Source organism: Zalophus californianus, chromosome 11, assembly GCF_009762305.2.
Source record: "Zalophus californianus isolate mZalCal1 chromosome 11, mZalCal1.pri.v2, whole genome shotgun sequence".
Taxonomy (NCBI): Eukaryota; Metazoa; Chordata; class Mammalia; order Carnivora; family Otariidae; genus Zalophus; species Zalophus californianus.
Window position 1 is genome coordinate 11,014,257 of NC_045605.1, and position 26,574 is coordinate 11,040,830.

At 52.7% G+C, this 26,574-nt stretch overlaps 1 protein-coding gene and 1 long non-coding RNA gene across 6 annotated transcripts in view; one reads left to right on the forward strand and one right to left on the reverse strand.

The window, feature by feature from the left end:
• The window catches only part of ZBTB16 (zinc finger and BTB domain containing 16), a 184,767-nt gene that overhangs the window by 85,079 nt on the left and 73,114 nt on the right, over positions 1–26,574 (forward strand). For all 4 annotated transcript variants that reach the window (XM_035722771.1, XM_035722773.1, XM_035722772.1 and 1 more), the window contains exon 3: positions 7,133–7,230. In XM_035722771.1, coding sequence (XP_035578664.1) covers positions 7,133–7,230 — 98 coding nt within the window. The remainder of the gene's footprint in view (positions 1–7,132; positions 7,231–26,574) is intronic.
• On the reverse strand, positions 3,615–6,032 carry LOC113914105. 2 transcript variants are annotated; one of them, XR_003517380.2, is made up of 5 exons: positions 5,682–6,032; positions 4,906–5,003; positions 4,412–4,489; positions 4,178–4,286; positions 3,615–3,939 (listed from the first exon to the last, which is right to left on the reverse strand). It is a non-coding gene; the product is annotated as an uncharacterized LOC113914105 (long non-coding RNA). The 2 variants fall into 2 exon arrangements; XR_003517379.2 differs by lacking the exon at positions 4,412–4,489.

The following is a 26,574-nucleotide window of genomic DNA, read 5'->3' on the forward strand; positions in this document are numbered from 1 at the left end:
GGCCCCGGTTTTCTAGAGCTCCGCTGGCCTGGCTTCCCAGGAGAGGGGCTGGAGCCGTGCGTCCTGCCGCCCCCGTGGTGCAGCACGGAAGGCGTTAACTAGCACTATGTTAGTTCTTGCGTGTGTTTTTTAATCTGTTGTTTGAAATCCTTGCCTTTTATTGGTATATTTACTTTATGGCATACATAAAGAGCTATATTAAAAAATAAATTGTGTTGTAAAAGCATTCGGTAATGTTTATTAATATTGACTAGTCAGGGAGCAAGGAACTCTATTGCTACAAGGGTGATTTGTGGTAATACCAGCTAAGCATTCACAGCTTGTCCAATGACTGTCTAATCTCAACATTAAAAAAAAGGGGGGGGGTAAAAGAATAATTTCCCTTATGCCTTGGGAAAATGAAAGTGACCCCCCCCTCCCTAGCGAAGATTAGGACTATTCTTTCTTTTCCGCCCCGAGGGTTCCAGGCTTCTCCTCACCGACGCCGGGCAGTCCCGGGCCTGGATTTCAGTGGTCAGGTATCCCTCTGTCTTGGGATGGTTGGCGACTGCTTTGTTAGCAATAGCTTCTCACGTGCCAACTCTAGGTGTCTGCATCGGTGCTGAGGGTTTGGAGGCGGAAATAGAGACTTATTCTCTGTCCTCAAGGAGCTTATAGCTTTGAAGAACTTAGACATGGCTTAGTGCTAAGTCTTGGTCCTGATAGTCCAAGACAGTACCTAAGGAAAATGATACTGGGTGTGACTAATGACCCACTCGGCCTGGAATCTGTCCCTGCTTGGTGACATTAAGAGACATTTCCTCGGGACAAGATAATGTCACCCTTAGAGGGTAGGGAACATTCCCTGAGTATCCCAGATGTCCTGGTTTAGGGTGGAGGTCTCTAGTAGAACAGGTTTTGTTCAGAGTAACCCTTTCTCACAAAAAGGCATATGTAGAAAGTACAGAATATTGGACTGAATTTGGGAATACTTTGAAATCCCCCTGGAAGTTGCTTTTGGGTGTAAATTCTTGATAGCTTGATAACTTTTCATTCATCCCGTCTTAAAAGTGGAGCCCAGAATGCATTGGCTATTTGGCCTTCCTCTTGCCATTTGAATTAAAGGTCGATGGACATTGAAGTTATGTTTTGAACCTAAAGATTCTTGGAGAAAAGAGCTGAAATATGTAAGCTCTTTCCTCTCTTGGTTCTGTTTCTTCTTGGAGCCGTGAGCAGGGCCAGGGTGAGGTTCTCTGACCACGGGGCTTGGGAATCTTGGGGCTTTTAACAAGTAACTTGAGAGAAAGACACGTTTCTTCTCACTGAATCTCAACCACACAACCCTCGCGAGTCGAACCGAGCTAGCAGGATGCATCAAGCCGTCTCTGTGCTACTGGAAGGCTGACAATGCACAGATGCTGTCTGCTCTGGACTATACAATGTATCATGGCAATGTATTGGGGCTTGTTGTTTTCGAGACTGAGCGTGTTGGCAGAGCTCCCTGAAGGGACCTGCCTCCTACCATGTCCACGTGGGGACACGGCGGCAGCATGCCAGGTCCTGCTCAAGAGAGGAAGGGGCGAGAGGAGGGGAGATAGTGGCTGGGTTCCCATGATTAGAAGAGGATCTTAGAGAACATTGATTCCCATGTTGGCAGCAGACTTTTGAGAGAAGAGGGTCATTTAGACCTTGGTTTGGATCTGACTCTCAGAATGTCCTGCTTCATCCTTGCCTATTCTGAGTACCCCTTACAAGCCCTGGGTAGGTCAAGTTGATGGTCGTGGGATGAGCAAGCAGAAGCCCCTGGTGTTAGGGTAGCTTCTGCATGTGGGACGGCTCAGACCAAGGAGAGGGTGAGTTGGAGGGACTGTGAGGGCCTCACTGGCCAGAGCCGGGTGTTGGTTCAGGGCATGGGATCAGTTAAGCTGAAAACAAGGAAAACTTTACCTTATAAAAACCCTTATAGGGTGGATCCCCCTCATTATTTCTCAAAGATGTGTAGCTCTGTCCCACTCACTTGCCGCATTGACAGACCCTAGTTCTCAGTGCTGGTGTGCCCAGCAAAACTCACAGGTCAGGCACTTTCAGATCCCCAGGAGGAGAGGGAGGCAGGGAGGGAGAGAGTGTAGCCCTTGGGTTATTGGAACCAAATTCCCTCTCTAAACCTTCCTTGCCCATCGGTCTGCTTTGATTGCTCTTGTCTCTGGTGAGAGGAACTTGGGAAGAAATGGAACATTGGTGATCTGGGGCCTGGAACCCCTCTCTCAGGCAGGCCTCGTTGCCGGGTCTCCTAGCATCTCCCCTTGACCCTCAGTTCTGTGGGATGGAGACGGGCTGAGCTTTCCCCGCAGACGGTAGATACAGAAGGCGCTCTTAGGGAGCCCTGTTGTGGTCGGCTGTGTCTGGAGGCTGAGGGTGAGGAGGATGGAGTATGGCATGGGTCTCTCCTGGCTGCTACTCTTTCTGCGGTTGTGTTCTGGGCGGGCTGGGAAGACGAAGGCCCATCTTGAGAATGAGAGGTTGGGCTGAAGCTCAGGCTTTCTGTGGCACTGAAAGAGGCGTTGGCCTTCCTCATGAGGACATTCAGGACCCAGAGGACAGAGTCCAGCCCCGGGTTGGAGGTGCCCGTGAAGCTCTTGTGCTTGTAATACCGTGAAAGGTGAGAGGAGGGATGCCTCGACCCCACGTTAGGCGGAGGAATTTCTTTAGCAGCATTGAGCAGTCCCTTCTAAAACTAGGCCCTACGAAGAAAAGAGAAATCAACGTGACTTCTGCCATGATACATTGTATAGTCCAGAGCAGACAGCATCTGTGCATTGTCAGCCTTCCAGTAGCACAGAGACGGCTTGATGCATCCTGCTAGCTTGGTTTGACTCGCGAGGGTTGTGTGGTTGAGATTCAGTGAGAAGAAACGTGTCTTTCTCTCAAGTTACTTGTTAAAACGTTCAGATTTGCTTAGTTCTAATTTCTCATAGTGATTCAGCTCCCTTGAGAAAATAGCTAGAAACCTGCTAAAGGTTAATTTTTTCTTTGTCTTTTTGGACATAATTGAAAATCTGTTCCATTCATGGTAGGTTTAGCCAGTGGGCCAGTGGGGGCCTGTGCTGGGACAGCAGTACTGCTGGGTGGGGTGCGGGGTGCGGGGAACCTGAGCCCACTCCCCAGGATTGTGTAGTGGGGACCTGATGGGTCCTCCAGCAAGCCTAGAATGGGGGTGCCCGGGCCATGCCGGAACTGGGTTACTTTCAAGATGCTGCCCAGCAACGTTGCTGCTTCTCAGAGGAGGGGGTGTGAAAACCGAGGGAGTGTGCAGACACATGCAAAGATGTCTCCAGCAGCTTACCTTTGCTGTGCCCTGTGGAGCCTGGAGACCTCAGATGGCCATGAGCAGCTAGACCTCGCGAACAGACAAGACCAGACTGGGAAGCTATGCGCGTGTGGTGAGGAAGACAGAGGTGGACAGAATTTCCATTTTATTTATTTTATTTATTTATTTTTAAGATTTTATTTATTTGACAGAGAGAGACACAGCGAGAGAGGGAACACAAGCAGGGGGAGTGGGAGAGGGAGAAGCAGGCTTCCCGCGGAGCAGGGAGCCCGATGTAGGGCTCGATCCCAGGACCCTGGGATCATGACCTGAGCCGAAGGCAGACGCTTAACGACTGAGCCACCCAGGCGCCCCTAGAATTTCCATTTTAAAAAACAATCTGTGGCATAACGTCATGGGAGCAGCAGTAGGGGGCTGTGGTCTGCAGAACAGAGAGACCGTGAGTTCATACAAATGTACACTTTTGCTTGGAAACCAGTTGGAAGTCTGCGTCCTCACTGGTCATTCTGCAGACTGTGCTGTAGCGAGTCTGCTCGTAGCCAGGTCTCTTGAACGCACTCAGATTCTTCTCCGCCATTTCCTTTTCCTGTGAGTTGGAAGCGTCCACCTTTCCACATCCGTCCCTTGGTGTTCTGAATTACCGGTAACAGAGGACAGGAGCAAAGCGGTGCTGTGTGCTACTCAACACCTAGGCTTGTGCAGTGCTCCCTTTTTCTCTTCTGAACTTCATGAGCATTGCCTGTGTCTCTCTGCCAGTGGGGTAGGACCTCTGTCCTTGTACTGTGTATGGATCACGTGGATGCCACACCCCCCTTTGCAACCTGTGTGGGGCGCTGAGTTAGTGGGCCAGGTACAGGGCAGGGTCCTTACCCCAGTGATCGGACAAGATAGGACATCTGTGTCTCTGAAGGCTGGGAAATGTGTGGCAGCAGAGTGGTTCCAAAGAAAGGCTATTGATGGGTTCCAGAAGTTTCTTTCCCTGAAAGATAGACCAACAAGTGAGTAAAGGAGGAAATTCAGGTCGTCTGGCTTAGAAGGTTTTAAAATGAGTAGATTTCTGGGCTTGGGTGTCAGTTTTTGCTTGGGCTGTCTTAGCCTGACTACCTTGGCATCACGGGACATCACACAGTGGAACATGGCTCAGAGAGAATAATAGTGCCCCGCAGGGGAATTCCTTGGAAGCTAGGTAAAAGGATAAAACGTAGGTTCCCTAAGGGACCAGAACCTTAGAAATCACCCACATCACTTTATACGTGAAAAAAATGCAGAGAGGTTGTTATAGCATGATTTGTCCAAGGTCATAAAACAAGTTAATGGCCAAGTCAGGCTGAGGATCTGGGTCTTCTGGCTGCTCACCTGGCATTGTTCCCCATACCCTGTTACCCCTTGTGGTAAAGGGCAAGACGTTTCACACCATGCTGATCCACTTTTACCATTTGCCAGGCAAATCCATTCGCATTCAGAAAAAAGGCAGTGTGGTTACCCAGAAAGTGTTCATCGGGGTCTGGATCAAGAGATTTGGTCTAGAACCTTCAGGGAGAGGAGATGGAAGTCCAAGGGTGTGGTTGGGGATACTTATCCTGGTGGTAGCTGCTTACGCTGGAAGACTGGTCACTCCAGTGTCCTTTTGCTGTTAGTCCTCCTGTCAGCCACCCCCCCCCCCAAGAGGTGGACTTCCCTGGAAGCTAAGAAATCCCTAGGGAAGAAAAGATGAACGTGAATGAGGTGGAAACCCATCACCGCCATCCACCACGCCTGACCACGAATGCGTACAAGAGGCTCCCCTGCCGAACCATTTGTGAGGGGAGCTTTTGCTGCTTCACAGAACATCTCTTAGAAAAGCAAACATCTGCCACGCCTGGGTAAGTGACAGGAACACTGTCTACACGTGTGGACATGCACACATACACACTCAGCTGCCTGGGTGCATGTCTCAAAGCATGGATTGCCCAGAATGTTCTCAGGACATGTCCCAGTGTCCAGCATTGTGAAATATATTTGGAGTTAAGAATGTTCAGTGAAAATGTTCTGTACTGCTACTATTTCTCAATTGGGTTGGATCAGCCATGGCCAGGAGTGAGATAATATGGGGGTGGGGTGCCCCTACAGTGTCAGGGATGAGAGTGTGAGAGAGAGAGAGAGAGAGAGAGAGAGAGTGTGTGTGTGTGTGTGTGTGTGTGTGTGATTGAGAAATTATTTGTTGCCTTTGGCAAGGAGGTAAAGGGAAAGTGAGCAAACAAAACAGCATGATTGAGAAAGAGTTCCGTGAAGGGGACTGGGCCTGTGGACACGGCATGCACTCTTCAAGCCACTGTGGCCCATAGACTGTGGCACTTGGGAGGCTCACCTGGGGACCCGCATGGTTCTGACTTACCGCTGGGTTCTCATACGGGGATTTGGAAGGTGGTGGCAGTGGGTGGCTCGGTGTAGTTGTGACCTGGGCTCCGAGGCTCAGACCTGGGTGCTGCTGGCTTGAATGTAGAGTACTTCCTCTCCGCACTCAGGGTTTTATCAGTAGCCATACCAGCTGCCCTCCAAACTTCTGTGGTCTCGGTCCGTCACTGTCTGATTGCCGTAGGTTGTTGCTCTAAGGGAGCCTTGTAGGCTCTACTCCGTGCCCTACTGTCATCAGCTCCTATCTCTGGCTGCCGTTGCCTGCCCTGTTCCTCGGGGCAGGGTGCAGAGACGGGGGTGGAGATGGATCCTGCATCCGGCAGTGGCAAGTAAGGGCCTGAGAACAGGAGTGTGGGTGGGAAGAAAGTCAGCGTTCTGGGGCCAGATGGCCCACATGCCAGCCAACAGCTCTGAGCCTCAGCGGCCTGCCGCGCACAGACCATCTTCCCAGCGCCCAGCTCTGCGCTAGCCTGCCCACTTCCCTGATCTGACCCAGCTGCACCGCTGGCCTCTGCCAGAGCAGGGGGCTGGGGGGAAAGGGTCGGAGTTGGGATAAGGGCATGGCTGGGGGCTGGGATTGTGGCTGCTTGTGAGCGGGACCTCTGTCTTCCTGGGGTGATCCTCTGTGTCAAGCCCAACTCACAGAGCTGCAGATTGGGTGTGCGAAAGTACTCGGAAAGCCTCACATGGCATTTGTAGAATGATGTTACCCGGTTTTCTTGCACTCTTTCTCTCTGTCGGGGCTCAACCTCACGCCAGAAAGCGAGGGAAGACTGAGGCAGGGCCTCAGGGGGAAGGGCATGCATGTCGGAGACTCACTGCAGTCCTCAGAACATCTGGAGGAGTCCATAAAGCCAGCAAGTCCTTCCGAAGTGGTTCAGAACCTACTATGTGCCAGTCACTGCAGTGGGAGCTGGGGACATGAATCAGGAAGGGAATGGGCGCGGGCCTCCTGAGTCGGGCGGGGTTCTGGCGGTGTCTTGGGGGAGCTGGGCACGTGCACGGCTGCAGCACAGTGAGGCCTGGTGTGACCGAGGTAAGCAGAGGCCCGGTGGCCTCCACGGATGCTCAGTGCCAACTCACCAGTGACCATCCCGCGCTGCCTCCTTCTCGCCCTGCAATTGGATCTGGCTTTTTTCCCTTGGTCTCTGTGCCAGTGGGTAATGCAGTAGGAAATGTCCTGTTCTTTAGCTCTTGGACAAGCCCAGGAGTAGACTCTTCCTTGGCAGTGGTCCATGGGAAGAGGGGTACGCTAGGCTGCCTGAGCCTATAGGGATGTTTCCATCAGTGCCCGTCTGCAGCAGCCGTGCCTGCCTTCTCTCTCCCTCTTGCTCACCTGCCGGAGGGGTGGCTGTAAAGCCCCCAGGTGCGGGTGGGCTTGCCTTCCAGCCAGCCAGAGCAGCCCCAAACTATCTTCTCCTCTCCCTACAGGAAGCTGCACAGTGGCATGAAGACGTACGGGTGTGAGCTCTGCGGGAAGCGGTTCCTGGATAGTTTGCGCCTGAGAATGCACTTACTGGCTCATTCAGGTAGGCGATGCTGCCCTGACTGGCCCATCTGAGCGCAGGCAACTGCCTCTGGCCCGCCTTCACCCCCACTCAGAGCACGGATGCCCCCGCCACCAGCCGGGGCCTTCGGGCCGCCGCGTCCCATGGATGCTCCCCTCCAGGTTCTTGGAGCAGAGGGCCCATCCTGATGGTGTGACCATCTGCACCAACGCATCGTGTTCTCTTGGGTTTCCCAGGGCATTGTGGGCACCCGGTGCCCTGTGTGATGGACTTTCCAAAGTAGATGACAGTTCCATCAGCATGACAGTGGTATCATTCGGTTCTCGTGGGCTAATGAATCTGACTCTTGGGTTCTCGTTATACGGGAGCCTTTAATAGATCGAGAAAGGTTGGAACACCGACTAGTTACAGTGTGCTGTCTTTTGCGAGATTTATCCGTTTCTAGTGGGGTCGGCTGTGTGGCTGCAGGGAGCTACACCTGTGTTTGGGCAAGGCTGCTCTGCCCCGTGAGGCGTGGGAAGTGGACGAGCACCTGACATCCAGCCTGCCCGGGTAATCTTGGTGGAGGGAAGGATACACACCAGGTCTAATGATCCTGCTTTGAAGCCAGGGGCTTGCCTGGGTTCAGTTGTGGAGGCCTCCAGACCTCCCTACGGGGCCAGCACTCTCTTCGATCCCCTTGCCTTTCAGCCTTGGAGTCGCATTTTGGGGGAGGGGGGAGGGCCATCTCCTTATGGTCACGTGTTGACCCCCCGCTGTCCTGGTCCGCGCCTAGCCCTCCAGCATCTGTGGAATGCGCATGGGCTTTGGGGCTGGGCAGGTGTTCATACCTTGTCTGTAGTATGTGCTATGTGACCTTGGGCTGCTCTGTCACCCAAACCCCGTTTTCTGTATCGGTGAGGAGCAGGTGTCGCCTAGCGAGCTCGTATCAGTTTTCTAAAGAATCCGGTGACAGAATGTATGTCACAGGCATCTGCATACACACCCTGGCATACAGGTGGTGGTCAGTAAATGTTGACTGCCCCTGCTTCACCTTCCTCTTCCCCAGTTCTACAACTGTGACCCTGAGGCATGTTCCCATCACTTTACTCCAGAAGCTTCTATCTGGCTGGCTGTTTGCCGCCTGCCCTCGCACTGCCCAGACAGTCTTGTAAGTCCTATTTGGTGCTTTTCATGCTTCAGCCCGCCACAGTCTTGCTGCAAAGCCTGTGTGACTCTGCACGGTGTGGGATGCTCTCTCCCTGGCCTTCAGGGTGCCTCCTAAAGTTCCCAAACCCCTTCTTGCTTTCCCTCCTCTCCCTTCCAGATCTGAGGATTGTGCCCTGTGAGGTGGCTGTCTGTCTCAGCGTGTATAATCTGTCCCCACATCTTTATTGCATTCCTCCTCCCTGGGGGGGGGTCACCCACGCCCACACCTTGTTCCCCTGCACCACCCTCATCCTACCCACCTCTCCCACGTTGGCCTGGAGTCCTGAGTCCAGACCCCGCTGTGTCCAGCATCTGCTTGGTACTCATGGGCTCCTTTTGTTCAATTTTTAGAACATGCACCTTGTATCTTTTTGCCTCCCTTCAGTTTAGTAGGTCATTTGGGGTTCAGTGGGGGGTTTCAGAGCTGACTGCCAGCCAGCTTGGCCACCCCCAAGTGCAGAGAGTGGGTCTTGCGTCTTATGTGCTCCCTGCTGTGGGCCCCTGTGTGGTCTCTCACTGTGTGGTGCTGGACACTTCCATGCGGGTAATGCACTTTTCAGCCTGTGGTTAAAGCTCCCTTGCCCACTCCGGAACTTGGCCCAGTGAGCATCCTTTCTCCTTACTCGTTCCTTGAGTCCAGCGCTCTAGCCAGACTCAGCTACTTGTTGGTTTGTGCTCTGTGTAGACAGTCACAGCTTGCTTTCCGAGCTCCGTGGCTCTGTTCGCCCCAGTCCCTCTGCTTGGAATAACGCTTCCCTAGTCTTGCCAGATCGTCTAAGGGCCCTTATGCAATGCCATCCTTCGCCCTTCCCCACCTTCAGCCGGGAGCTGTCATGCTTTCTTCTGGGTGTCCGTATGTCTTTATCTGAAGCTCTCTGGGCACAGTCTTTCCTCTTTGTGCTCTGGTTATTTATGGACGTGCCCTATCTCCCCTACTTGGAGTCAGGGATAGAAATTGGGAAACCTACCTCCTGACCGTGTATGTGGTCTTGGGCAAGAAACGTAAGCTTTTCCGTATCCTCATCTGTAAGGTGGCAGCTCTTAACGCCCCCTCAGAGACATTGTGAGGCTCACATCAGACCTTAGCCCTGGGCCTGGCACATGATTGGCTCTCCATAAATAGAATTTCCCTCTCGCTTTGTTTGTCTGATAGATTATAAGCCCGTAGGGCCAGGGTCTGTTCCCATTATGTGCAGCACATTGCCTGGCACATTGCTGGAGTTGGTAGATACTGGTCGGATGAACGAGTGCAGCTGGGGGAGCATGTCAGGGGAGCTCCAGTCTCCCGCTGGGTCCCTCCTGCAATAGGAATGGTGTAGACTGTTTCCCAGGGGTTCACTGGGGGGCAGCCAGGAGCCCCCCCCCCCCCAGCCAGTATTGGCTGAGTGTGAGTGAGCCAATCTCGGCCACATGGGGGATGCCGGTGAGAGTGGCACAGGGGGGGCGGCACCACTTGCACATGTGCGGCGGTGGGGCCCAGAGCCCCCAGTTCAGACAAGGTGAGTGGCTTTGCACCCCCCCTTTGGAGCTAGCTGCCGCCTGAGGACATGCACTCCCATCCTGGCTGAGATGCCACTGCGGGGTCCTGTGGTCTCAGTCCGATGCCCCGGCAGCTTTGGGAGCTGGGTCCTGTCTCCCTAGGCGCTCTTCTCCATATCTCTCCTACTCGACACAGACGTCTGATTGTGCCAAGTGGCTTGCCTCTCTGAAATGCACTTGCCAATGCCCTTGGAAAAGAGGATTTGGTGACGGGGAGGTGTGAGGGTCATAATCGTGCTTTAATTCACCTTTGCAGGTCGCTCGTAGCCTTCTTAGACCCTGATGTTTCAATTCTGTGCTTTCTGTCTTCCCGCATACCTCTCCCCCCTGTGCTGGGATGTCTTGAAAAGAAAATAGCAACAAGGGCTTAGAGAGGCTAGACCACTTCCTGAGCTGTTCGCATCCCCTGAGAAGCAGTGACGGGCCCCCGGGGGGGTCGGGGTTGGAGGGCTGGGCCGGCCGTGCCAGGCCTTCTCTCGGATGCCAAGGCAGAAGCAGGGTTCTGCACATTCTGACTCCTCTCCCAGGGGCACGATAACAGAACCCTGGGACGTTTCAGAGGAGACCTCCGTGAGATGACGGGAGATTTTCTTGCTGCTGGGTTTTGAAGGCTCCCTGCTGGGAGCCAACAGCAAGAACGGCCCCTGAGGGTGTGCAGTGCCGACCCACTTTACAGACTGTCACCAAGGGTTGGAGCTGCCCTGTAGAGCCTAACAGAACAATTGGTGTTCCAGAACCCTGGGGACCATTTTTTTTTTTTTTTAAAGGGGCAGGCCCTGGAGAAGTGAGCCTGGGATCTGGGTGTGGGTCATCATGCCCCTGGCTTCTCCTAAATGTTGTTGCTGCCCTTGGGCAGGTACATTCCTTCTGTTTTCTACTGCTCGGCGGAGCTGAACGGGTGCTCCTCGCTCACTTCTTGCTCCGCGAGCTGGCTGCCCCTACCCCCTCTTGGCTAGCATGGCCTGTGTTTGTTATTGTAGTTCTGGCTTGGGGCCAGGCCTGGCAGGGAGCCAGCCTTGTGGGTACAGTGTGTACAGTGAGTGCTGAGCCAAGTTTGTCATCATACACGATTAATTTTTTTTTTTTTTTCTAATCTGGTAGGGGTGGGGTGAAGGAGGAGGCAAGACAAGAGTTTCTTGATGCTTGAGAACAGGCCACGCTGAATTTGCGGAGATATTATTTAGGAACGGGTGAAAGGCTCTCGCTCGTCCTTCCTTCTGGGTTCGGCCCCCTTTCTCACGTTGTCTTCCTGTCCTCTGCATTTCCCTATCCAAGGAAATCAGCCTGTACGAGGCCGACGATGTGAGGTTTTATTTTCAGTGACTAGAATACTAAATTTAAGCTCCTAAATCAGTTTTCATTGTGTTGAAATTGACAATTTGTTTAATTAGAAGTTTGCCCTGTAGGAGGCCCTTCTTGGAGACAATTCTTTCTTTCTCTTCCTCTCTCTCTCTTTCTCTCTCTTTTTTTCTTTTTTTAAGACCCTAAATGGTAGTACTGAATGTTCAGTTTAATTGAAGTTTTTATTTCGATTTGAATGCGTTAACTAATCAAGTGTTTATGAGATATACCTGATGATAACAGTAAGTTCAAATTAACAAACAATAACCTAACTCATTAACTAATGAGATTGATCCGGCTACGCCCTGCATTCTCAGAGGTGGGTTTGGGAAAAGACATGGCCAGGTGGAAGAGTGACCACCTGAGATGCTTTGCGAAGCTGCTCCTTCTAGAACGAGAACATGGAGTGCAGGATTGTGGCAGTGAGCGGGGCAGGCATCCGAGCCCCTCCGCGTCCTAGGGTCGCTCTGACGTCGCCGTCCCCACCCTTTGCAGCCCCATCCCTTGTGGGGATTGGTCCCAAAGCATCTACGACTTGCTGTCTCCTTGCCACTCCTCGTTCTCACTTAAGTGGTGATTCCTCGCTCTGGGATGTGCACGCGGAGACCACAGACCCAGGCGGTGACTCGGGTTGGTTCTGGGATTTGCTGGTGTAAGGTTTCCCATGAGGTAGGATTTCCCACAGCTTGGCTCCAGTACTGGTAGATTAGAAGTGAGCACACCCGGAACGGCTTGCCCCTGTTTTTGACTTGACTCCATGCTATTTAGAGGTTCACATGTTTCTGTGGCCTGCCCCTATTCTCGGGGTGTCACTCATTTTTGCAGCCAGCACTGAGTGTGCCTCAGGTTCTGTGTACTTAGCCCTGGAGAGAGCTTACAGCATCCCTGCCCTCAAGGAGCTTACGTCCAGTAGGAGATACTTGATTATAAAGTCATGATCAAAGATGGTATTGTGCACAAAGCACCAGGAAAGAATTTTAGGAGGAACTCGCGGGGGGGAGGGACGGGGGGAGGGTGTCCCTTCTAGAGGGTGGCAGAACTTAAAATGGCTGCCGAGAATGGAATTTTGGGAAGGAACTGGTAGGGGAGAGGCCCAGGCCACCATGGCGACATGCATTGTAGCTGGGGTGTGCAGGCTAGGTTGGGGGAGGGAGGGCAGGCTTTGGAAGGGGAGGGACGAGGCAGGATTGTGGGGGCCTTGAGTAGCAAAATGCTCTGCATTTACCTGCAGCACTGGAGAGCCACTGAAGGATTAAATGAGGGAGTGACACTTGGCTATTCTTTTTTCCTGGCAAGAAAGGACTGTGGGCTTTTTGATGTACACTTGCCTGGAGTATAGGATTTCTCAGACCCCCTTGGAGAAGCGGTGTGCCTGATGATCTTGGGGCATGGTTGGAGGGTAGATAGGCCCATGCCTCCAGCCCCGGTTAGGGGGGGCCTTTCTTTGGGAGTCCAGTCCTGCCAGGGGTTGGTCCCCTGTACTCAACCCTCCTGCCTTTCTTCGGGGGCTGGGATCCATGGCTGGGAGCAGGGAGAGAGCTCCGCTGATACCTGTCTCTTCCCCATATCAGAGCCACCGGGAAGGAATATGGTCTTTGGCTGATGGATTTTCTGATTCCAGCGGCAGCATGAGGTGGCCAGGGCATATCATCAGGGGCCTGGGTCATCCATCTGGCAGGAAAAGGGCTGGAGGGGTTGGGGCCAGAAACCAGATTAGTTCTTTCATGCTTTCCCCTGTCCTGATCCAGTGGAAGGGAAAGAAGTTATGAGATGTCAAAACTCTATGGATTGTACTTGTTCCTTTTTTTTTTCTTTTTTGGAACACTTAGCTTTGGGGTTCAGGGTCCTTCTTCCTAAAGAGAGGGAAGCATGGTAGCTGGGAAGTTCCCTGTGGTGACGAGGCGTGGTCCCCATGCTGAGGATGAGAGAGGCATCTTAGGGTTTAAAGGTGGCCTCTCAGGACCTGCCGCTTGCTTCTGGCGCCTCTGAGCACGAGACTGGGGGTTATCCAGGCAGGTCTGACCCATGGCCAGTTCATCCCCTCTCTGCCTGCTCCCCAGTGAATGTCCCAGTCCGTTCTTCAGGTTCACACCATGCCATCGGGCTAAACCAGGAGATGACCCAGAAGAAACTTCCTTAGGTGCCCTATCTCCCTCAATACACCATCAGAGGCAGGCACCGTGGAGGTTCGGGTTCAGAGCACAGAGGGGGTGAGCCAGGAGTGGCTCGGGGGCGGGGGGGCCTGCCTTCCCTTCGGGCTGCATGGGTGATGGGGTGCAGACAGAGGAGAAGAGGGAAAAAGCAGCTACTTTCCCCAGCTCGCTCCTGAACACTCTGCTCTCTCTCTCTCTCTCTCTCTCTCTCTCTCTCTCTCTCTCTCCCCCCTCCCTGCTCTGAATTTGGCCTGCTTCCCGAACTTTTTCCCAGAGTGGTGTCGTCACTGGCCTGCCGGCAGGCCTAGATGTTCTGCCAGCATTCCAGAGAGTTTATGATCGCTTGCAGATGTGCCTCCAAGAACACACTGTACCCAAAGCAGAAATTAATGCAGGCTTGACTGCTGTCCAAGCCCATCCACGGGAGAGAGGAGAAAGAAAACAAAAACTGTTTAATGCTGTTTATAAATTATACACTGGCTGATGAAAAATACATTTCTTCCCCCCTCTGCCCCCTTCCTCACCACCCCCCACCCCCACCCCTTCTCGCGTTCTGCCTCAGGAAACTAAACGGAGACCAGAAGAATATGGTTTTGCTTTTTAGCTCCTGTTTTGGCTGGGATCCGAAACCCTGCTGCTGATTCACAGCCAGAGTATTTTTCCCCTTTACCTGATGAAATATACTGATTTTTCCAGCCCAGATGGGGTGCTTTTGGTTTTGTTGTCTGGGTTTTTTTTTTTTTAACTGTGTTTTGTGTTTTTTTTGGGGGGGGGCTAGGGGTTGTGTTTACAGCCAGTGACAGGTCCTGCGACAGCACTGGGTGTGATGCCCCCGGGGCAGGTAAAGCCCCACATCTGTCCACCTCGGGGCTGTTGGGTGTACATGCTTGGGCTCCCCAGCCCTGAAGACGGCATGTCGGGCCAGCCCCACAGAGGAAGTTCGCAAAGTTCATTGCGGGTCATTGTATTAAACAGTGTTCTACCACGTCTCTCCCTGCCCTGCACCCACAGACCCTGTGTGAAGAGGGGTTCACATATCCCTCCCCCCCCAAATACACATGTCTGTCTCCATATGGTGCCTTAGCAGGGGTTTGGGAAGCGCGTTGCATCTACCCCTCTGGATCTCAGCCTCTCCCCCTCCGCGCAAGTCCCCCATCCCAATTTATTCTATAAATTCGCTTCCACATTATGTCTATCCATTTACATGGCTTTTGTGTTTTTTAATACTGCTAATGTTTATCATTTGCCCAACAGGCTCGACAGATTTTGCTTCCTGTAGAGCACTGAGGCTTTAGAGCCCCCTCGTTGCTAAGTAGCAGTCTCCCTGTACTGTAATGGGCTGATTTTGTATTCCGTTCAGCGCTGTATCTTATTTTTGTATGCAAGACAAAGTGTTTTGATGGAGGGCGATTGCAGCAGTGTCTGGGGGCTGTTTGGAGTTTTATGGGCTGTACAGTACACTGTGTGCTCTCCGAACAGAACACAGGCTGTTGAATTTTGGATTGGATTTGTCATTTTTCCCCCCTCAGAGAGGAGCCTGTCAGATAGAACATTACTTTAAGGGTGGAGGAAAGAAAGTGGAAATTATGTAATAGCCTCTGTGTGTGTGTGTGTGTGTGTGTGTGTGTGTGTGTGTGTGTGTGTGTGTGTGTGTGTGTGTGTGTGTGTGTGTGTGTCTCTCTCTGTGTGTTTCTCTCAGTCTCTGATTTCTTTTCGCCCCCCAGAATAGGGTGGCTTCTCCCGCCCACACCCCCTCCCACCACCCTGTGATACTGTAGCCAGGCTGGGTGATGCTCTTCCTCTGGGGGAAGTGAATGCGCCTCGAGAGGTGGATGCGGGAGCTCCCTGTCTGTCTCCCGTTTATTCCCCTGCTCTCCCTTTTCCTCTCCCCTGCTCCTTCCGTCCTTCCTAAGTCTGGAGCTGTTTTGCTGGCCGTTGCTTTGGTCTGAGGACGACTAGATGCTGGGGTTGTAGGTGGGGTAGGATGTTGGCATGGGGTCCACCCCAAGGCAATGCCACTTTCCTATTTCTAGGGCCCTATGACCTGCCTTTTGCTTGCCAGATGTGCCCCCGCCGGGCTTGGCGGGCAGTGGGCCACCGCTGTCCTCCATGGCCCTCACACCCGGCCCTCCAGCCCCTGTGCCTGGGCGCACGTGGCGGGCCGGCCATTCCCGCTGCGCCGCTCCCGGAGGTCCTCCTCGGCACCCTCTTCTGAGCTGTCTGTGGTGGCAGGAGGCTGTGTTTCAGTGTGGCTCTCTTGTCCCCCAGTCTCCTCTCACTCCGCCTCTCGGTCCCTGTCCTGGTCAGCCTCACCTCTGTCCTGATGCCCCTCTGTATTTTCTGTGTCCTTCTTCAGGCTTCATCTTTGTCTCCCTCCATCTTGGTTGGTCTCTCTCTCTCTCTCTCTCTCTCTCTCTCCCCCCTCAAAGCTTCTTAGCTTGGAAGTTGGGTGGGGTTAGGGTGGGGAACAGAAGGTCCCACCGGCCCAGAAGGCCTGGGGAAGACTCCTGAGTGAGTGCCCAGAGAGTGCTCCCAGAATCTGGGACCTTGTGCGCTCCTGGCCTGGCCTCTTGGGGGGCAGTGTGGGCCTTCTCTGGCTTTGCTTCTGCTCCTCCTGGGTCCCTGGGTGTTTTCTCAAGTTGAGCTGAGCAGGGGCCGCTGGGTGAACAGGGTTTGGTTTTGCAAGGTCCATGTTGGACGTTGCTACCGAGAAGCACGTCTTGCTGGCACCGTGCTTACAGGGGTCTGGTCCCAGGCACCTGGGTGCAGCACCCGCTGGGCGCCCTCACGCACCGGTGACCTGGCGTCGTGCCTGGTCCGCAGAGAGCTTTCGGTAAGTATTCGTGGAGAAAGTAGATACCCTGTTGCTGACGTGTTCACGTTTCTGGGGCAGATCTTCATTTGGTGGGGCCTGGGCTTACACAATGTTGGGAGCCGTCTCTCTGGAGAAGATGAGGGATTTGAAGTGTGAGAACCCGTCCTGGGGAATGGGCTAGTGCTGGGGAGGGGCCTGTGGCCTCAGCATTATTTTCATATACGTGCTGCCGAAGTGAGCACTCAGCATTACTCACTTCAGGGAGGACGGGCTTCTTTGATCTGTCGGGAGGAGCTGCTGGGTGAAGACCCCACAGTTGGAGCAGTGGAGTAGGGAGATTTAAATATAAGGCCAAGGAGGGTGACATCTACTCTGTTCTGGGGCCCACCCCCCCCCGACCCTGAGCGTGGCAGCCATGGTCAGAGGCCTCACGTTTGCATTCCCACAAGGGTCAGGACAGACCCTCTTGCCTTTGGTAAACGGCCTCTGGTCCCAGTGGCCCTGGATTGCGTGGTCTGTGGATTTCATGTTCTCTTCTCGATGAGGCTGGTGCGTAGGGACAGCCAGTAAGTCCCACTCACGCAGCGCCACCAGGGAGATCAAAGCACGTGGTAGCATCCTGGCCTCCAAACCGGCCCTCACCGTCTGTGAAATGACAGGACAACCCCCGTTTTCCTAGCGGCTCCATCTGCTTGGGTCTGTGGCTTTGGTTCTCCTGCTTCCTTGGGCGGTAGAATTGTGTCACCTGGGGCAGAGTGCTGGTTCTGTTCTGGTGGGCACGGGCGCGTGCATGCTTGCATGCGTGCGTGTGCGTGTGCGTGTGTGCGTGTGTCTTGGGAGGAACCATAGGGGCACGGGGTGCTGGAGGTGATGGGAAGTATACATAAAGGTCTGGGAGTCTCTTCTTTGGAGCTTCCAGACTCATCAGTTCATTAGGGTCATTAGAGAAAGTAGGTTGTGACGGTTCTTTGGGAAGGACACTATTTACTCCTTGGAGGGTGCGGAGCAGCTGCAGTTAGGGTCCCAGAAATGAGGGGCATGTGTGTGCGTGCGTGCACGTGCCTGTGGATGGGAGAAAAAAGAGATTGAGAAGAAGCGTTTACAGGAAATACTCAAAATTGTTCCTTTGCTGTAATGGCCCCGCACAGACCATTACCTTGCAGATTTAAAAACTAAATGAGCTCATCATATCTAGTGACTTCCACCGACATTCATGCTTGATTGCAAAGCCTGCGTTACCTCTGAATTTGAACTTCAGTGTTTGTTATGAATTCTTTTTTTTTTTTTAATTTTTATTTATTTGACAGAGAGAGAGACAGCGAGAGCGGGAACACAAGCAGGGGCAGTGGGAGAGGGAGAAGCAGACTCCCCGCTGAGCAGGGAGCCTGATGCGGGGCTCGATCCCAGGACCCCGGGATCATGACCTGAGCTGAAGGCAGACGCTTAACGACTGAGCCACCCAGGCGCCCCTGTTATGAATTCTTGAATGTTGGTGGTGTGTTTCCCCCTCTAGGGTTCAGCCCCGAGCACGTTGATGCTGTGTATGACGGATGGGCATGTTTCTCAACAGGACCCCACCGAGGAACCTTTTCATTTTAAAAATAGCCCCGTGCCCTCTAGGGCCGAGTCTGGAGTTTCTGAGGAATCCAGTGGGCCAGTGAGGGGACATGGGCTGACTCTGGGAGGGGGCTGATGTTTTGCATTTTTTAATTTAATAATTTGAGTTTCATGTGAATGATTCTGCGTGCCGTGCACTACTCTGCATTTTCATAACTCTCTTCCACTTTGGGTAAAGGAAGGGAGGGAAAGAAGTACCAGCAGCAGCATTCTGTGGGCAGAGGAAGAAAACAAGAGAATGGGGCAGAGAACGGGCTAAATTTAAAATTGTAATTGGCTGACTTCCACTGGCTTGCGGGTGTTTTAATGACTCATAATAACTTCATTTAAAACCAGCTGAGCAGAAAATAGATTGGAGAGGAGCCTCGGGCCATTATGGATTTGTTTTTTTTGACAAGCTCGGTTTTGAGCAGCCAGGAAGGCTCTCAGAGAGGGCTTGGCTGTGTTCTGTCTCTCTGTCTCTCTGTCTCTCTGTCTCTCTCTCTCTCTCTCTCTCTCTGTGTTTCTCTCTCTGTCTCTCTCTCTCTCCCTCTCTGAGGGCTGGTGGTCTGCCCAGGAGAGATTGTATAGAAACCGGGGCTGCTTTTTTTTTCACCTTCCCCCCCTTTTTTTTAACTGATTAAAAATAGATGCCTTGAGGTATTATTTTAGCATCAGTAGGATTTTTTTTTTTTTTACTTTTGATGTGGTAAATGGAACACAAATAAAATTGTTTTTTGAAATTACTGAATTAATTAGGTAGTAAAGCAACAACAATGCATCAGTTTCTTCGCTGGTCGCCCTGATCCGTATTTGGGGGGGGTGTTCCCCTCTTTTCCCTGTTCCCTCCTCTTCTCCCCCTTCAGCCCCACCTTCCGCCCCGTGTGGACCCTCCCTTTGAATGGCAAGGTTCTTTTATCATCCTGGCAACAGCTAAATGATTTTTTTTTTAAAAGATCTGTAGGATTTTGACAGGGTTAGTGCTGTCTAGCTACCCAGCCAGCTCGAGGAAGCATGAGTTTTGGGAATTGCCAGAAAAGGCTCTAACCTGCCTCTAGTCTTTTTAAATAGATCCTGCCCATTTCCCGAGCTAGGAATGGTGCTAGCCGGCGTGTGCTCCTTTTTCTCTTGTCTTTTCAAAGTCAGCCAGCTCAGCTACAGGATGTGTCTGTCTGGGCAGCACAAGAGGCCACCCCCCATCTGATTGCTCAGAGCCTCTCTTTATGGCACCTGTCACCTTCTTTGTGTCATAGCTATTTATTTGCTTGTCCTTTTTTGCCTGCTAGACTCTGAGCTTCTTCAGAACCTGTGATTTATTTCCACATCCCCCTTACTACCTAGCAGAGCAACCTGCATGGCAGTTATAACTCAGTTATTTTTTTGAATAAACTAACAGGTGAGTAGGTGAGTGTGTGGATCGGCGTCTGGGAGGGAATAGCTCCGAAGCTCCCTCCTTCTTCCTTCCAGGCCTGGGACTCAGCAGTCTGGATAACCAGACCAGGAATGGAGGCAAAACCTTAGTGGTAGCATGCTTTGTTGCATCCCGAGGGTCAAACACATTGCAGGCTCTCAGTAAAGATCTGGTGAATAAGTGAATGGCTCAGGATGGACGGTAGGAACAAGGGAAGGAGAGAAAAGCACTTGACCGAAGGCCTGTTGTGTTTCGGGCACAGTGCTTGGTGCTCTGTATGTCAGCGCTCAGATATCCTGCATTGACTTTGGAGCATGGATAGGCTGATTCCGTTTTGCAGGGGAGGACATGAAGGCTTCAGGGGCTGAAGTCACTTGCATCAGGTCAGACAGCCAGGAAGTGGCAGGGCTGGATTTGGAGCCAGGGCTGTCTGCCCCCCCCCCCGCCCCGCCACACTCTTGCTTTTCTAGCACACCACACTGCTTACCTGTTCCAACGCTCACTTTCTGGTGTGTGGGGCTAAGCAGGGTCTCAGAGCCTGGGATGCTGAGACAGGGAGAGCCGGTAAGGCCCTGTCCCTAAGGATCCTGGGGGTGGGGTGGGGTGGCCCAGTTACTGGCTACAACTCCCGGCCTTCTACCTGGACCACCAGGAGCAGGTGGGTGGCTTATTAGCCTCTTCCTGCTCTGCTGGAGTCGCATGTTGAGCCGCACTGCCCCTGGGACCATTATTCCTCCCCATTGCCTTACGGGGCTGGGTGTCGGGTGGTTCTGGGAGCATCGCTAGAGACCCCCGGGGGTGAGTGTTTGGCCCTCCTAACCAGGCAAGAACTCGGTCGTGTCACGTTCCCAACACCATCCCACACAGAGACAGGACCGGAGAGCTGCCTGGGGTCCCTCCTACACGACAACCCAACTGGGTGCTATGCTCCGGGGCGGGGGGAGGCCCTCTGGGATGCTGAGTCAGGATTGAAAGGGTCAGCTGACTGGTGCTGCATCCCAGAAATGTGGGGGCTCTGATGACTTGGGTTGTCACTAGCTCCTCAGACTATATCTGTGTCTTGGAGTCAGACATGTCAGGGAGATGGTGGCCTCCCTGACCTTTTGGATTCTGTCTAGTGAAACTGGACCACTTGGCATGAAGCTCATTACATCTGGTCTTCCAACAACCTTATCTTCCCCAGGCCCCCACTGTGGATGCTGGAGGCTTCTCTGGGGATGGAAACTTCAACCAAATGGGAACCAGATGCTGAAGGCTGGGCAGTAGAGAAACCCCTCTTAACTGTTCTGGGTCACTACACGTGGCTTTCTTTTGGGGGGAAATCATTCATGAATGGATTCATCACTTAGCAGTTACCCACTGAGGGCCAGCGGCCGGCAAACCATGGCAGAACAGAGCGGCTGCCGCCGGGGTTCCTACCCGCGAGGGGCTGTGGGCCTGGCTGAGAAGGTGACGTGAACCGTCAGCAAGGCGGGGTGTGCTCACCGTCCCCACAAGGGGGGAAAGAGCAAGTTCTGTAGTGTATGGGAGGGAGAGACTCTCAAGGACCAGGGTGATGAGGAATGGCTTCAGGAGGGAGGGCTGTGGGCTTTTGATTTCCTGCTGGAACGTCCAGATGGCACTTCGTGGTGGGCGAGGGGCCTGCTTTTCTGGACAAGACGAAGCAAGAACTTCTAAGAGGGAGAGCCAGCCCAGCAGGCGCCTCTCCCTTTTCCCCCCCCCTCCCTCCCCCCTCTTTCTCCCCTCCTTCCTTCTCTGTCCACAGCAGCCTTGAGGAGGTCTAGAGCCTGGTTTCTTATACTTGAGAATCCTCAGGGTTCTAAGGATGTTATGACCGTCCTTGAGCTGCAGACTGAGAAATCTTGCATTAAAAATGAGAAGCTGACACCCCAGGTGGTCCCGCCATGTCAAGGTATACACAGAACAGACCCAAATACGCAAGTGAGGTTTGGATTGGACACAGATCCAGAGTATTCTGTATTTCTCTCACGAGAGTAGAGGAACGCCTTTAAAATAGGCTGTGAGTGCCCAGGGCTCCCCCGAAGCCCAGGTTGAGGACACGTGGCTTAACGGCCTGTGCTTTGGTAGGGATGAGGTCAGAGGCTTGGCTGCCCTTGAGGGAAGTGAAGGAACACAGAGCACCAGCACTCCGGCAGCCTGCTGTATGCCTTTCTTGAAGATGGCCGGTGCTGTCCCCATAGGTGGGAAGCCAGTGCGGGGGAGAGGTGGGTGCTGCTTTAGTTGGACCCTCTCCAGGATTCAACCTGACAAAGAGGTCTCTTCTAGACTTTCCCCTGTAGTTAACATGGTCCCTCCCCCTTCCCCCTAAGCATCCCATTTTGATTGGAATTCTTCCACTTGCCAGGGAAAGGGAAAAGGGAAAAAAAGCAAGTTCTAAATTTTCCATTAGGTAGTTGGGATAAGAAGTCTTCTGGGGTAGTTGGATTAAGCCCCAGCATCTCTCACTGACTATTACGAGCTAACTGAGCACCAGGAGCTCATTGGTGGCTGCAGTGAGTATTTTGTTGGAATAATTATGCAAGGCCACATTTTCAGTAACAAGGTAACTCCAGGTAAGGAGAGAATTCCCTGAAACTTCTGATTTACTGGAGTCTTCCTCAGTTGCCTTCATTAACATGAGCCGAGGACAGACAAAGGCCCAGAGACCAGATCTGTCGGGAGGCTGCTATCCATCAGGGATTTCTGCCTGACTGGCCCAGATCTCATGGTCCCTCTTTTGGGGCCTGATGGGAACAACCCAGTATATCTGGGAGAGCCCTGCTGGGTCAATTTTGCATTGATTGAGATTTGGGGGTCCAGAGTCAGATGCTCTGAAATAGCATCTGAGGGACAGATGCAGGCTTTGGAAGTCTGGGGACAGCTGACCAGGGGGCAAAGGAGAATCACCACCAGCGTCTTTACCAGTGACCTGCGTGCCGAGAGCAAGACCTGACCGCAAGCAAGAAGGCCCCAATTGTACCTTCTCCCTCTCTCTCTCCCCCTCTCTCTCGGGATCTGTGTGTCGTGGGTGGGTGGGGTGTGGGCCTGTATGAATGACCGGTGCAACTCCTGGGTCAGGGGCGGGGTGCCATCTTTCTTATCCCAGAGGATTCTTTTTTTTTTTTTTTTTTTGAGAGCGAGAGCACGTGTGCATGGGGTTGAGGGGTGAGGGGGCAGAGGGAGAGAGAATCTTAAGCAGGCTCCACAACTGGTGTGGAACTGGACGTGGGGCTCGATCTCACAACCCTGAGATCATGACCTGAGCTGAAATCAAAAGAGTCTGGGTGCTTAACTGACTGCATCCGCCAGGTGCCCCCTCACCCCCCACAGAGGATTCTTTATGGTAGAATTTTCTTACACATGCTGCCCTCCCAGCACACCTCACCCTCAGCCAGAACCTTCATCAGAACGTAGGAGCCTGAACCTGCCATCCACAAGTCCTGGGCTAAGTGAGCTGGGAGGGGACCTCTCAGTGCCCTTTGGTGGGGCTGCTGAGGCCTGGCCAAGCTGAACGTGTCCTCTGGGTGGCCCTGCCGAGCTTCTGGCCTGCTGCTTATCAGCGTTGGATCATGCCCCTCAGAGCACAGCATGTAACTGTCCTTCCAGATCTGGCCCCTGGCCCCCAGGGGTGGCGGGGGGGTGGCGCAGACAGAGTCACTGTCACCAGAGTACTCCATCTCTCTGACACTAAGGGCCCCGTGTGGCTTTCTCCCCTCACTTCTCAGCCCCAAACAGCCTAGGATTCTGCTCTGGAGCATATGCAGAGTTGCCTAACACAGACACACACACCCTGTTCTCCATCTCCCAGTATATGCAGAGTTGCCTCACACACACACACACACACACACACACACACACCGTTCTCCATCTCCCTGCTCTGGAGCATATGCAGAGTTGCCTAACACAGACACACACACCCTGTTCTCCATCTCCCAGTATATGCAGAGTTGCCACACACACACACACACACACACACACACACACACACACACACACACACACACACCGTTCTCCATCTCCCACTTTAGTCTTCGAGACTCTGCCTCGTCTGGCCCTGATCACCTTCTTCCTACACACACACACACACACACACACACACACACACACACACACACACACACACACACACACACACACACACACACACCGTTCTCCATCTCCCACTTTAGTCTTCGAGACTCTGCCTCGTCTGGCCCTGATCACCTTCTTCCTCCACCACACAGCTGTAAAAGTTGGTCGCTGCAGAGATGGCTGCATCGGGGCAGGAATGTGGTATTTGGTTAAATTGTAAAATTAGCTAAGGAAGTTAATGAGGCATCCTGCCTCTGCCTTCCGAAGAGCAAGAAGTTTATAAAGGGGCTTTGAGCACCTTGCCTACGGAGGGGAGGAAGGGAGGAAGGAGGGGCTGGCTGGGAAGGCAGAGGAGCCTCTCCCAGGTAAGCTTGCAGCTGGAATGGACCCGAGAGGTCATCCAGCCCCTCAGAGCTTCTGCTTTGGGACAGACTCCATCAGCCACTTTGAGTCCATGGAGCTCCTTACCCCATGTCTACAGATATCCTGAGATTGCATGCAACTGGCTAGTGATTAGCCATTCTAGCATCAAATTCCTTTTTTTTTTTTTTTTTTTTTTGTCGTGTGCAAAGCTGCAGAGATAAGGACTAAGTCCTTTGTCTCTGAAGGTGCCCACAGGAGAGTGGAGAAGAGCAGGGGCAGTAACCGTAGCAGCTAACATTGGACTGAGGGCCGGCAGGTGCCAGGTTATCGTGCCAGGCACTTCATGATCTCGCTCCATCCCCACAAGCCCCCACTGAGGCTGATGCTGTTAGGATTCCATTGGATGAGGAGGAAACTGACATTAGTTGCCCAAGATCGCCCCGCAAATAAGAGGCAGAGTTGCGCTGTAAACCCAGGCTGGCCTTCCCCTGACCCACTGGTCTTCACCTCTGAGACCAAGGTGTTTTATTCTTTTTCCAGGCTGCGCTCATCCCCCCAGCCCCTCGTTCACAAGGCACGGATTGCACGTTCGTGAATGTCACCCCAAAGCTTTGGAAGTCACGGTCTCAAAGGTGCTTGCGAAAGAGCTGCCAACAGTCTATTTTCTGCACACACCAAATTCTCAGGTCCTCTAATTACACCAAACAAACCTTCCTGTTTTCAAGCAGCAATTTGATGTCATTTTAGTTGTCAGATTTGCTTTAATAACACTTAACATACTCCCCCACCCCAGCTTTTTGCACGAGGTCAGCCGAAAGAGGCGAATTGCATTTTGTTGTTTTGGGTGGGGGGTGGTTCATGCTAAGAAGGGGCATTAGAGTGTGACAGGCCATATTTCTGTTTTGAAAAGTGTGGAGTCTCAAGGCTTCTGAATTTTGAGCCTGAAAATGTCAGTGCTGGAGTTGTAATGTAACACCTCAATTATGGTGCAGGGGGTAAGAAGGAAAGACTCTGAAACCTGCAAGCTTCTTTAGATCCACAGCCTGGGCCTCAATTAAGGTCTCAGAAACACCAAAGGCAAGCCAATGAGTGTCATTTTTAACCAGTTTGAACATTTTACTACTTCCTAACATCAGAAGCACCCGGGCTGGAGAGCCTGCTTCTTGTCCTCAATAAAGTGATTAAGCTGAATGGGTGTTGGGGGGTATTATTAGGCTGAGATGGGCTAAAAATAGAAATGCTCTGTTTTCTGAAAGCCACAGCAGGCCTGTAGAGACTGGCAGCCGAGACGTGCCACCAAGGGCCCCGCGGAAGGGGGAGGGAGGGTGGCAGTCCCCTGCGCTCAGTCTGAGATGGGGCGGTGGGTGTTGTGACGGGCGAGCCAGGTGACAGGCCTCTTTCCCAGCTGTCATCAGGAAGAGAGGAACAGTGGAAGCTGTGGATTGGTTGCTTCTGCCTTGGCGTTTGCCAGGATGTGTGTGCGTTTGTGTGTGTGTGTGTTTGTTAATGAATTTACAGCAACTGACAACTCTGTGGTCTAGGATGGACACCTCAGCCTAGGATTTACATATTTAGCCCCAAACGAATTGGATTTGTGTGCTGTTCTTGGGAGAAGGGGTTCAGTTTGGGCAGTGAATAAAGGGCAGGTTATAAGGGGCACATGCAGGGGGGGTGGCGAAGGGAGGAGACCCTGCAGCCAAGAGTGAGCATCTGTTCTGTAGAACCTCGATTAGCGAGGCTGCCCAGAAAGGGGGAATAAAGAGACTTTTTGGTTAAGTGAAGGTCAACCAAGAAAACCTTGTCTATTTCAGCCTCTGAAAGAATGAGTTTGCTGTGGTCCATCAATGTGGAAGTCCATTTTTCTACTTTGAAGACAATTGATTTTTTTTTAAAGATTTTATTTATTTTGAGAGAGAGCATGCGCAAGCGGAGGGAGGGGCAGAGGGAGAGGGCAAGAGAGAGAGTCTTCAACTTACTCCCTGCTGAGTGTGGAGCCCAACATGGGGCGCGATCTCCCAGCCCTGAGATCAAGGCCTGAGCCGAAATCAAGAGTCGGACACTTAACTGACTGAGCCACCCAGAAGCCCCAACAATTGGCTGTTTTTAATGATAGAATATCTTGCTTGCTTAGAAATCAAAAGGAGAATGACGAGGAGGCGAGTCAGTCAGAGAGGGATTTTTTTTTTTTTTTTAAGATTTTATTTATTTATTTGAGAGAGAGAGAGAGAGTGAGCACAAGCAGGGGGAGAGCCGAAGGGAGAAAGAAAGGGAGAAGCAGACTCTTTGCTGAGCAGGGAGCCCGATTCAGGGCTCAAGCCCAGGCTCCTGCAATCATGACCTGAGCCGAAGCTCGCTTCACAGAGTGAGCCACCCAGGCGCCCCCCATGGAGGGATATTCCTAATTGGGGTTTTATTGTAAGTTAGCCCTGAGGATCGGGCCGTACCTTTTCTTCTGTAAAGCCCGGCAGGTTCTCATGTCCTTGGCCTCATCCCTCTCCTACCCTCATCAGGTGGTAGGGAGGGGCTATTTTACAGGTGGAGAAATGGTGGCCGAGTAAATCAGGATTCTAGAATATACCCACGTGCTCAACAGAGCCAGATCTAGACCCTGGTACTCCTGGCTCCCAGTCCAGGCTCTGATGGATACTGCTGCCACTCCTTGGCACCAGGAGGTGGGAGTTGCTCTTAGTAGCGCAAGTGCTCGGAGACAAGCATTTTCCTGGAGGACGACGGCCTCAGAGCGTGTGGGAAAGACCAGACCCGCCAGCTCCAGCGTGTGGAGGATGACTGAGGACTTGAGCACACTGCCTTGGGGACCTGTTTCTACCTCCCTTACCAGGAATGTTTTATTCTTTAACCTTTGATAGCATCAAAGGCCTCTATTAGGT